Genomic DNA, 12,514 nt, shown 5'->3' on the forward strand with positions numbered 1-12,514 from the left:
AGTAACAGCAGTCATTAGCAGGTCCAACTGTTCCCTCTTCAAACTAGATCTGCATCCCTCCTTGAAAAGCCTGAAAGGATGTAAGTGTTCTGTCATTAGCTAGTCACATAAATGATGGCTACCTTCATTTTAAAGGACTTGAGAAAGTCTAACAGAATAGGCTAAAGAGGGGCACCCGGGTGGCTCAGTCAGGTAAGCATCTGCCTTTGGCTCAGGTCATGATCCCAGGATCCTGGGATCGAGCCCCACATCAGGCTCCCTGCTCAGTGGGTTGTCTGCTTGTCCCTCTCCTGCCACTCCCCCTGCTGTGCTCTCTCTCTCTGCCAAATAAATAAATAAAATCTTTAACAAAGAAAAAAAAAGAACAGGCTAAAGATTTAAAACATAAATCTGAAAAGACCCAGTACTGCCACAGCCCACCACCCACAGACCCTTTTAGACAGACAGCAGCCCATCCCTCAGATACAGCCCTTGCATCGGCCTCTGGGCCTGAGTGGTCCTGTCTTGGCATCTCTGGTTGACCACTCTCTTACCTTGGACTTTGCATGCCAAGTGAAGTGCAGGAAATTTGTCTCACTGGGTACTAACAGGTTAAAGGATAGAGCATAGTGACTAATAAGGTCATTCCTCACATAATAAAGTTCTGCATCAAGACCTAGGGGGAAAAAAGAGAAAAAAAGAATTAAACACCTAAAATGCACTCAATATCATTAACCATCAGTATTTCAAATACTAATAAGAATGAAAATAATATGGATGTACAAATGTACATCATAAATGTCTCTTACATATGCTGTCTAATGAAGCAGGAAGGACACTGGGCTTCACTATCATCAGTAAAGAAGAACCTGGGACTCAAAACAATTAAGTAAATATCCAACTAAACACAGGTGTGCTAGATCCAGAACTCTGGGAGCCACTGTCTTCTGAGGATGAACGTGACTTCCTTTTGGACACAGTCCTTCTCAGAGTAATGCCTACAAATGACAGTCCCTTCTCCCACCAAAACTGATGGAGATTTAGGAAGAGAGATTCAAGATAGAAGGGAGAAAGACATGTAGTTTTGTAAAAACATTAGTTTGAGCCAAGGCCTCAAGACCCCAGCTAGAGATGACCTCCCCTTCCTCATGGGCAAAGACATCCTGGCCACTTGCTCCGACAGCATTTACCATCATACACTCACACTAGTAGCCACATCAACACATGTCCTCTCCCCTACCTTAGACAACAAGGTGGAGAACACCAGATTTCTCCTCATATTCTCAGGACACTTCTCTGCACAAAGCAGATGCTCAGGAAACACCTGTTAAACAAGTCAGTTCTGCAGATAAAGCAGAAATAACTGAGACACCTGAGAAATGCTGGAGAAGCAACTCCCAAATTTCACTCACTCCCATACACCTTTTCCATCAGGGCCACATCCAACCTCCAACACATACCACATTCTCCAATTCTGTCATCCCCCTTTGTCCTACCTGTATTTAACATTTTTCTTTAAAATCGATTAAATTTTTTAAAACAAAAATTTTTTTTTTTAAAGATTTTATTTATTTATTTGAGAGATAGAGAATGAGAGAGAGCACATGAGAGGGGGGAGGGTCAGAGGGAGAAGCAGACTCCCTGCCGAGCAGGGAGCCCGATGTGGGACTCGATCCAGGGACTCCAGGATCATGACCTGAGCCGAAGGCAGTCGCTTAACCAACTGAGCCACCCAGGTGCCCTTTAAAACAAAAATTTTAAAGGCAAAATTTAATCACTCTCTTCAGTGGAAAATTAGTAATTATTGTGAAAAAATACAAGGTAGCAAAAAAAAAAATCACTTAAAAGGAAAGCAAAATATTACTAAATTCTAGCTGAACACTGGTGCCTAGCAAGGCAGTGAGTGAGCTTGAGTCCATCTCACTACTTACAAAAAGGGAGGGAGGGTATTAGCAAGTATTTGAAATAAGTAAAGAATCAAATAGAGGCTTTCTCAATCCAAAAGAACTGAATGACTAAAAGCAGGGTTACTTTCTCTCAATTGATTTGCTGTTATTTAAAGTTGTGTCTAGGTGTCCCTCTAGTAATGCATGACATATATATTCCACACACTGGAAGCAAAGGGTACAGGGGAGATCAACCAAAATGTAAATCTCATTAGTGAATCTATACTGTGAGCCTGAAACCTTATGGTATGCAGAGGTCAAGATGGAGATCTCACAATCATAGTTGGAAACTAATATTATTTCAGAAAACAAAGGATCAAAACAGATAAAAACTTAGTGTGGATATTCTGTCACCAGCTGGACTCCAAAACCTGGTAAAAGTAAAGGGAGAAAAATCTTGACCCTTATTTTACATATCACACAAAAACTGATTTGGGATAGATTAAAAACCTAAATGTAAAAAAATAACAGTATAAAGCTTCTAGAAGAAAATGTAGTGAGTATCTTCACAACCTAGGGTAAATAAAGATTTCTTGGACTGGTCACACAAAACATGAACCAAAAGAGAAAAAAACAGATGAACTGGTCATCATCAAAATTAAAAGCTTCTGCTCCTCAAAAGACATTGTTAGGAAAATGAAGTTCAAGTCAAAAACTAGGAGAAAAGATTCACAGCACGACTTTCTTAAAAAAAGGACTTGTTTCTAGATTATATAAAGATCTCCTACAAACTAAAAAGAGATAATACAATTAAATAAATTGGGCAAAAGATGTGAACATACCTCTCATAAGAAAACATATAAAAATGGAAAATAAGCATATGAAAAGGTGCCAAACATCATTAATCATCAGAGAAATACAAGTTAAAACAACAATGAGATATCATTTCCACCTATAAGAATCACTGAAGGTTGGCAAACATGTTGGAGCAATTGTGTCTCTCACACATTCCTGGGAGTATGAAAATGTTAAATTACTTTGGAAAACTGGCAGTTTTGTATAAAGTTAACATACACATACCCTATGAACCCGTAGTTCCATTCCTAGGTCATTACCCAAAAGAAATGAAAACGTATGTCCACAAAAAAATTTATATATGAATGTTGATAACACTTTTATTCAGAAGAGCCAAAGCTGGAAATAATACAAATGTGCATCACCAGATGAATTAACAACCAATTGTGGTATATTCATATAATAGAATACTATTCAGCAATGAAAATAAACTGTTCAGACTTTGTAACAAAAGGGATGAATCTCGCAGACTTTGTGAGCAAAAGAAGCTATACATGAAAGACTACACACTATATAATTTCATTTATATAAAATTCTAAAGCAGACAGAACTAATTTATGGTGATAGAAATCAGATCAGTGTGGTTGCCTAGGAAAGGGGGTGGGAGAGAGATTGGTGAACTGATTGCAAAGGGGCACCAGGGAACTTCCGGGTAATAAAAATGTTCTTATCTAACTGGGGTAGTGTTTACATAGGTGTATGCACTTTCTCAAAATCCAATCAACTGTACATTTAAAATTTGCACATTTCATTATATGTAAAGTTAACCTAAAATTTTCAAAAGAGGAAGAAAAAAGTCAACAGGTTTTACCTCTTTTTTCTAATCTCAGAAAGCCTGCATACCATACTATGTCACTAGCACTAAGATAAAAAGCTTTAGAAAAAAAATAATCTTAAGTGATCAACAACTTCCGAATTTAAACTTAAAACATCTTTCACAGGGAAATAAAGAACTTTGTTCCTAATAAATAACAGTTATAATGCTATTACTGGTAGTAGTAGTAATAATAGTAATAATAATAATAATGTATAAATATTTGTTTTCCAGGCACAGTTCTAAGTATCAAAAACCTCTATGGGTTCTGTAAATTCAACTCCCTATAAAGCCAGATGAAAAAGAGCTATAAAAGCAGAAAAGACATAAAAAACAAAAAAGCAAACACATCCTCAAGCCAAGCATGCAGTCTTTAATAATTTGTGATTTTAGTCCTACTAAAAATTCTGAGTTCTTACCTCTCATGAGACTGAGGGATATGGTTAATTCCTGTTCCAAAATGCTAGGGACATCTGTTCTCCCCAAATTGCTCAAGGTCTCTCCAGTTCTACCAATTAAAACTCTAGATAGAAACCAAGGTTCCTAACTAGAAAACATTCTCTTTGAAGACACCAGAGCAATTTCTCCACAACACTCCAACAGAAGGTTGAATAAAGATTGGAGTCTGCTAACTTTCTCAAGCTTCTAAAACCTCTTTGGACCTCAACTTATGCTGGCATGCTTATTACGCTGTTCATCCATGACCCCCTCTCTTCAATGACTCTTTTCTATACTGTCATCCCCTAAAACCACTGTGACTCACCAACTTCTTCCCCTTGAAGCACAGCTGGCCCTGTAGAGCCTTGAAGGACCCATTCTCCCACCCTCAATGGGCATTGCCCTGAATCTGTATAAGCACTTCATTTGATTACTTAAGTATACTTACCAAAAGTCCTGTTTCCTTTCAGATATATACCATCAAACTATGCCACCTTCTAGTCTTCCCAGTATTTTAGCTACCTCATTCGTTGAGGACTCTGGAACCAGTTTATTTATTTTTTCTAAAGATTTTATTTGACAGAGAGACACAGCGAGAGAGGGAATACAAGCAAGGGGAGTGGGAGAGGGAGAAGCAGGCTTCCTGCTGAGCAGGGACCCGACGCAGGGCTCGATCCCAGGACCCTGGGGTCATGACCCAAGCTGAAGGCAGACGTTTAACGACTGAGCCACCCAGGCGCCCCTGGAACCAGTTTATAAAATTTCTATACATACTTATTCTCTGACTTGTTATAGCAGGTTCCCAATGTCCTTGAGACCAATGCACTCTTCAACCTGTCCTTCAATGTTCCTTTTGTTCCTCAACTCCCAACAACCTTCACCTATACCAAAGCAACCCATTTCTATGGATAGTAGCAATATGTAAATTGCTCTACCTACAAAATCATGAGCTGTAATATCTCAATAACTAGTAGCTCTTCAGCTCCTTCCCTTTATTGTTACAACAGCTGTTTTCTGGGCTCATAAGCTCTCCAGTATCCAAAATCTCCTTGTTTCTCCCATTTTATTATACCAATCACTTCCTCATTTTCTTCTTACTGCCCTCAACCCCAATTACTTCAATTACTTTCTTCCTAGTACCCTCAACTTTCTCCCACCAGCCTATGTAAGACATACATACCCAACCCTAGAAAACGACCCGTCTTGAACTGACTTGACTCCCCCACCCTCTGTCTTCTCTGGTGCTATAACTGAATGCTGCATAATCCTGGATGAAGCCATTCCCATAAATGAGAGTCACTACAAAACTATGCCTTCTCCCCTCAACAAATAAATTAATATCCATAAGCTGCTATTTTGTTCTCTCATTCATCTATTCTCCCCTGGACAAAATGACAAGACGGAAAAACTCACCTCAAAAAAAAAAAGAGTAAGAGGCAGTACCGACTGCCAGGGACCTAATCAATACAGACATTAGTAAGATGTAGGAACTAGAGTTCAGAATGACGATTATAAACATACTATCTGGGCTTGAAAAAAGCACAGAAGATACTACAGAATCCCTTTCTGGAGAAATAAAAGAACTAAAATCTAACCAAGTGGAAATCAAAAAGGCTATTAATGAGGTGCAGTCAAAAATGGAGGCTATAACTGCTAGGATAAATGAGGCAGAAGAGAGAATTAGTGATATAGAAGACCAAATGATGGAGAATAAAGAAGCTAAGAAAAAGAGAGATAAACAACTACTGGATCACAAGGGGAGAATTCGACAGATGCGTGATACCATAAAGCGAAACAACATCAGAATTGGGATCCCAGAAGAAGAAAGACAGAGAGGGGCAAAAGGTATATTGGAGCAAATTACAGCAAAGAACTTCCCTAATTTGGGGAAGGAAACAGGCATCAAAAGAACCCCCTCTCTGTGCCCGGAAGACACAGAGAACCCCCCTCAAAATCAATAAAAATAGGTCAATATTCTGACATCTAATAGTAAAACTTGCAAGTCTCAGAAACAAAGAGAAAATCCTGTAAGCAGCTCGGGACAAGAGGTCTGTAACCTACAATGGTAGAAACATTAGATTGGCAGCAGACCTGTCCACAGAGACCTGGCAGGCCAGAAAGGACTGGCATGATATATTCAGGGCACTAAACGAGAAAAATATGCAGCCAAGAATATTACATCCAGCTAGGCTGTCACTGAAAATAGAAGGAGAGTCCTACACTGTTGGTGGGAATGCAAGCTGGTGCAGCCACTCTGGAAAACAGTATGGAGGCTCCTCAAAAAGTTGAAAATAGAGCTACCCTACGACCCAGCAATTGCACTACTGGGTATTTACCCCAAAGATACAAATGTAGTGATCCAAAGGGGCACGTGCACCCCAATATTTATAGCATCAATGTCCACAATAGCCAAACCATGGAAAGAGCCTCGATGTCCATCAACAGATGAATGGATAAAGAAGATGTGGTATATATATACAATGGAATATTATGCAGCTATCAAAAAAAATGAAATCTTGCCATTTGCAATGACATGGATGGAACTAGAGGGTATCATGCTAAGTGAAATAAGTCAATCAGAGAAAGATAAGTTATCATATGATCTCACTGATATGAGGATTTTGAGAAACAAGACAGAGGATCATAGGGGAAGGGAGGGAAAAATGAAACAAGACGAAACCAGAGAGGGAGGCAAACCATAAGAGACTCTTAATCTCAGGAAACAAACTGAGGGTTGCTGGAGTGGTGGGGGTAGGAGGGATGGGGTGGCTGGGTGATGGACATCAGGGAGGGTATATGCTATGGTGAGTGCTGTGAATTGTGTAAGACTGTTGAATCACAGACCTGTACCCCTGGAACAAATAATACATTATATGTTAATTAAAAATTTAAAAAAATACCTATAAGCTGCTGACAGTTTGGAGTCCTGTGATCTATATCTCTAAACAATGGCCATCAAAATAAATTGGAAATTTGAAATTTACTACTCTAGATTAAGGTATTTAAATTCTAATGTGATCGTTAAACAGTTGGTGTTTTCCAACTACCGATTTTGAAAACATTTGTTTTGAAATAGACATTCTTTATTAACCAAGATTAATAGTTAACAGTTTTCCTAGTTTGAAAGGCTTTTAACTTTTTTGAAGAAACCATTAAAATGAGATTCAAACTTTTGCCCAACAAATTAGCAAAACACTCTGTTTTGTCATAAGACAGGTTCCTATAACACCAATTAGCTTATAAGTGGTTAGTAAATAAAATAACAGTGCCAGTATAACACAAAAATTACAATGGTTCACATTTGAATTTTCCCAGGCAAGGGGAACTGGGTCAGAAGGTAAAAATTATGCCTTTCTGTGGAAAAGAAAAAGACCCTCACTAAGGCTCAGCTACTGCCAGGCAAGAGCCCTCTCTGCCCTGTTTTAACTAAAAATGAGCACCTGCACCCAGGGCTTCCTGCTCAGAGGGGCACAGCCAGCCTACACAGTTCCTGGAACACAGCAAGCTGTACTTTCTCTGGTGCCCACCTCTATGGCAGCTCCACTGGCTTACAAATCTACTTAACATCTGCACTTCTCAAGACCATGCAGGCCAGCAATTTCCATCCTATTACATTTTTATATCCTTTAACTCTCCTCTGAGGCAGCCTCAGCTGTGCTAAGTGGTTTGACTGGGCTGTCCAAGTTATCTCATAAGGTACCAATTATGCTTTTGTTAGTACTTGGTTTGAAAACTGCAGAGGTCTTGAGTGGTCCGCCTTTAACCTTATTTTTCCCGTAAGTCCTATTATTTTTAGTGAACAGGCAATCCTGAAGGGTTTTTTTTAGGAATGCATTTGATGTTGTAACAGAAATGTTTATAGTCTTTAACTATAATACTGAATGTTAGGGTATAGCAAGCAAACAATTTGTGAATATATATCAAAGTTTTATAAATATTTATACTCTTTGACCCAGTCATTCCACTTCTAAGAATCTACCCTAAGGAAACCAAATACAGATTCAAATTTTTATATATAAAGATATTAATCAAAATAATATTTAAAATTGAAGAAAACAAAATAAATGACCAATAACAGAGCAGCAATCAATAAACTATAATACTGTACATCCATAACAGAAAACAGTTTTCAAGAGTTTCTCTTTCTTTGGAGAAGGAAAGCGGTGGTACCCCAAGAAATTACACCCCTTCAATCAAATCTCCCTGTTCATCTATATGATATATTGAGCTTCCCCTTTGAGGACATGTTTTAGTGTGAAGTCATGAACAGGACTGTTACAAATACATTTTAATAAATTGGGTTTTGCTTAGACTGCAACATAAAATAAAAACAGGAAAGATACAAACCATATACAGCACATTTTTAACAATGTCTGGCACCTAGAATACACTGTCCATGTAATAAGTGTTCAATAAATGTTCAGTGAACTGAAGTTAAATGTATATGTATATGCATGATGTGCATGCTCCACTTCTCAGAAAAGAAGGGAAATATCAATAAATATTAATAGTGGTTGATTATAAATGGTGGATTATGGATTTTTTTTATTGTATGCTTTCATTCTTTTTCTTTTCTTAAATTTCCTATGAGAGTTAAAACTGGAAAAAACATGGTTTTCAAAAACATGTTTAAAGAAATACACACATATCTGCAGCAATTCACTGAACAAAAATCCAGTTACTGCCTAAAGTAATCCACGAAGGCCAGTAAGAGCTAGAGAGAAAGCCCCCAAGCAATGAAATTCAACAAAAACCACACTGGCAAAGATAATATCTTTGATATAGTAATATTAACACTAGCAATGATAAATTATTAGTGACTAATACACCTTCCTCTAACTTTCCCTTAAAATACCCAGGTATACCAAAAGGTAAAATCTGGCAAAGCACTAAGAACTGGAAAGAGAAGATCAAAGAATTTTCACACGCAACACTAACAATGGGGCTGAAATGAGAAGAAAATTCTTAGAATACCCATGCTCACTATCTGAATGACAGTAATACGAGAAACTGAACATGACAGGGAAGGCAATAAAGCAGTATTTTTCAGGGGCATAGCAAGCAGGCCAGGAATTCTATTCCTAGACAAATTTTCATCATATGTAAAGACAACAGATTCAGAGAAGGCATCAGAGAATAGACCAATTATATATTCTTCCCCCCAAAAGTTAATCTAAAACATTTTGAGACATTAGTAACAGTTTTATTTTTAACAGGAGATAAAGAAGCACTGTATACTGAGAAAAGGTATAACTCATGATGAAAGTATTATAATCCTGAATCTTTACAGCTCTAAATCAAAATGCCAAGAGTCCAAAAATCCCCAAATATTAGAAATACAAAGAGATCCCAATGGAAGTACAACCTTCCCCAAATACTGGAAATACGGAGAGAACCCAATGTAAGTATAATCATGGTACAAAACTATTAGTCTATGACTGATACTAGCATGTAGAGCATATAATTTATATATCTATCTATCTATAATTAATATGATAGATATATAGACACATTAAGATAGCACTTTATAGGAAATTCAATTCTTTCAAAGCATCTATAAGAGATTTACAAAAAGTGATCAGCCATAAGGAAAGCACAATTAGTTTCTTAAAGTAGAAAATGTATATGCCACAATCTGACCACAGGGCAATGAGAAGGAGGCAGGGAGGAATGGAAAACTTAACACTACAAATTTTGAAGTATTCTCTACCTCAAAAAGTCACCTATATTCTTAACCATTACATAAGAGTTCAACTACATTTAAAAAAAAATGAGAATACGGGTGCCTAGGTGGCTCAGTCGTTAAGTGTCTGCCTTCTGCTCAGGTCATGATCTCTGGGTCCTGGGATCGAGTCCCACATCGGGCTCCCTGCTCAGCAGGAAACCTGCTTCTCCCTCTCCCATTCCGCCTGCTTGTGTTCCTGCTCTCGCTAGCTCTGTTTCTGCCAAATAAACAAATAAAATCTTTAAAAAAAATGAGAACATGGAAAAAATATTGGAAAGATATTTACCAAAGATTACCAAGGCATGGTTAAATAATGTATATTTTTCTTCTTTATGGTCTTATACACTTTCCAAACAAGCTAAATAAGTATGTTTTTACCTTGATAATCAGAAAATACAATTAATAAAATAAAAAGAATTTTCAACAAGCTGATTTTTTGGAAAAGATAAAATCTGTGGAGAACATCATGCTTTATTTTTGAATATACTCTTTGTCTTTCCTTCTCCATCATATGCTCACAAAATTTTTTTAATATTTTACTTATTTATTTGAGAGAGAGCAAGAGCAAGAATAGAGGGAGAGGGAGAAGCAGACTCCCCACAGAGCAGAGAGCCTGACACGGGGCTCCATCCCAGGACCCCGAGATCACGACCTGAGCCGAAGGCAGACGCTTAACTGACTGAGCCACCCAGGCGCCCCTCACAAAAAAATTTTTTTAAAGTAAAAGACAGGGGCACCCGGGTGGCTCAGTCAGTTAAGCGTCTGCCTTTGGCTCAGGTCATGATCCCGGGGTCCTGGGATGGAGCCCCACGTCAGGCTCCTTGCTCAGTGGGGAGCCTGCTTCTCCCTCTCCCGCTTGTGCTGTCAAATAAATAAAATCTTAAAAAAAGAAAAGAAAAAATAAAAGACAAACGAAGATGGGGTCTAGATAATTCACTCTTTTCTAATTGCTATCAATTATTAGTTTGTCAAAGATGACAACAGTAATTAAATGCAGTCTCAAAGCAGGAGTAGCAGATGACAGGAGTTATCACTGCCTGCAAGTGATGTGGTAGGCTCCACAGAGGTGAAGTGGGCAATGGGGAATGGTAAGATAGGCAACCAGGGAAACAATGTTATTCAGAAACAATGTTATTCAGGTATGCTTTATTGAGCCAGTCTGTAGCAAGCCAGGAAATATGTAACTCTTTAGGCCACTAGGACACAGAGCCTGGTTTCAGTAGAAAGGAATGATTGAGAAAGAAGGTTGGTGTGTCCTGGTGAGAAAAAGGAAGTTCCAAGGGCTAAGAAATGGACCAAGTCTAAAGTGGCCATTTCAGTAAATGTCTTCTTTGGAAAAGAGACCTGGGAACTAGAACACCCATGGTCAAAGGAGTAATAGCTGAGAAAACAATCAGGGCAGGTTTTAATACCCTTTGGGATAAAGGGAGGGAAATAAAAACAAGTCAGGGTATGAAGTTATGAAGAGCATCTTATAGAAGTCAGGTGATTCCAAGAACCCTAATGGGTCAAAGGTCATATAAGTAAATATCACTGACATCAAAAAGGAAGAGGATGCGGAATCACTCTCTTGGGGCAAAACAATCAAAATAGGAAAGGAAGGATGTAATGCATGATAAAAACTGGTCCCTTAATAACAATCCAAAAAGGAAATTAAGAAAACAATTCCATTTACAACAACGTCCAAAACAATGAACTACCTTACAATAAATATGAACAAAGGCTTAACAATGCAAACTATAAAACACTGCTGAAAGAAATTAAATTAGACCTAAATAAATGGAAAGTCATCCCATCTTCATGGATTGGAAGGCTCACTATTGTTAAGGTGGTAATACTACCCGAAGGGATCTACCAGTACAAACTCTATCAAAATTCTACCTACCCTTTTTTTTTTTCAGAAATGGAAAAGCAGATTCTCAAATTAATATGGAATTGCACATAGCTCCCAACAGAAAACAATCTTGAAAAAGAACATAGTTGAAGAATTCACAATTCCTGATTTCAAAATTCACCACAAAGCCACAGAAACCAAAACAGTATGGTTCCAACATAACAACAGATATGTAGACCCATGGAATAGAACTGAGAATCCAGAAATAAACCTATATATTTCTAGCCAACTGATTTTTGACAAGGATGCCAAGACCATTTAATGAGGAAAGAACAGCCTCTTCAATAAATTATGCTGGATCAACTAGATAACCACACACAACAGAATGAAATTAGACCCCTACCTCATACCATATATAAAAAACAATTCAAAATAGATCAGCAACCTAAATATAAGACCTAAAACTATAAAACTCTTAGAAGAAAACATAAGGGTAAGTCATTATGATCTTGAATTTGCCAATGGATTCTTTGATACGTCACTAAAAGCATGAGCAACAGAAGTAGATAAACTAGACTTCATAAAATTTAGAACTTCTGTGCATCAAAACATTATCAAGAAGGTGAAGATAACCTACAGAATGGAGGAGATATTGCAAATTATGTGTCTAGTAAAGGTCTCGTATCCATAATATATAAAGGACTTAACAACTCAGCAAACAAATGAAGACAGCTCAAAAAATAGGCAAGGGACCTCAGTAGACATTTCTTCAAAGAAGATACACAAATGGGGCGCCTGGGTGGCTCAGTTGGTTAAGCGACTGCCTTCGGCTCAGGTCATGATCCTGGAGTCCCAGGATCGAGTCCCACATCAGGCTCCCTGCTCAGCAGGGAGTCTGCTTCTCCCTCTGACCCTCCTCCCTCTCATGCTGTCTCTCTCTCATTGTCTCTCTCGCAAATAAATAAAATCTTAAAAAAAAAAAA

At 38.0% G+C, this 12,514-nt stretch overlaps 1 protein-coding gene across 3 annotated transcripts in view; it reads right to left on the reverse strand.

Annotated features, from left to right (window-relative positions):
- Positions 1-12,514, reverse strand: part of RYK (receptor like tyrosine kinase) — an 84,906-nt gene that overhangs the window by 63,646 nt on the left and 8,746 nt on the right. For all 3 annotated transcript variants that reach the window (XR_014147102.1, XM_006736899.3, XM_081826633.1), the window contains exon 2: positions 534-655. Coding sequence is in view for 2 of the 3 variants with exons in the window: in XM_006736899.3 (XP_006736962.2) it covers positions 534-655 (122 nt within the window). In the remaining variant the exon portion in view is untranslated. The remainder of the gene's footprint in view (positions 1-533; positions 656-12,514) is intronic.

Source organism: Leptonychotes weddellii, chromosome 1 (assembly GCF_054177405.1).
Source record: "Leptonychotes weddellii isolate Sample4059 chromosome 1, ASM5417740v2, whole genome shotgun sequence".
NCBI classification, from domain to species: domain Eukaryota; kingdom Metazoa; phylum Chordata; class Mammalia; order Carnivora; family Phocidae; genus Leptonychotes; species Leptonychotes weddellii.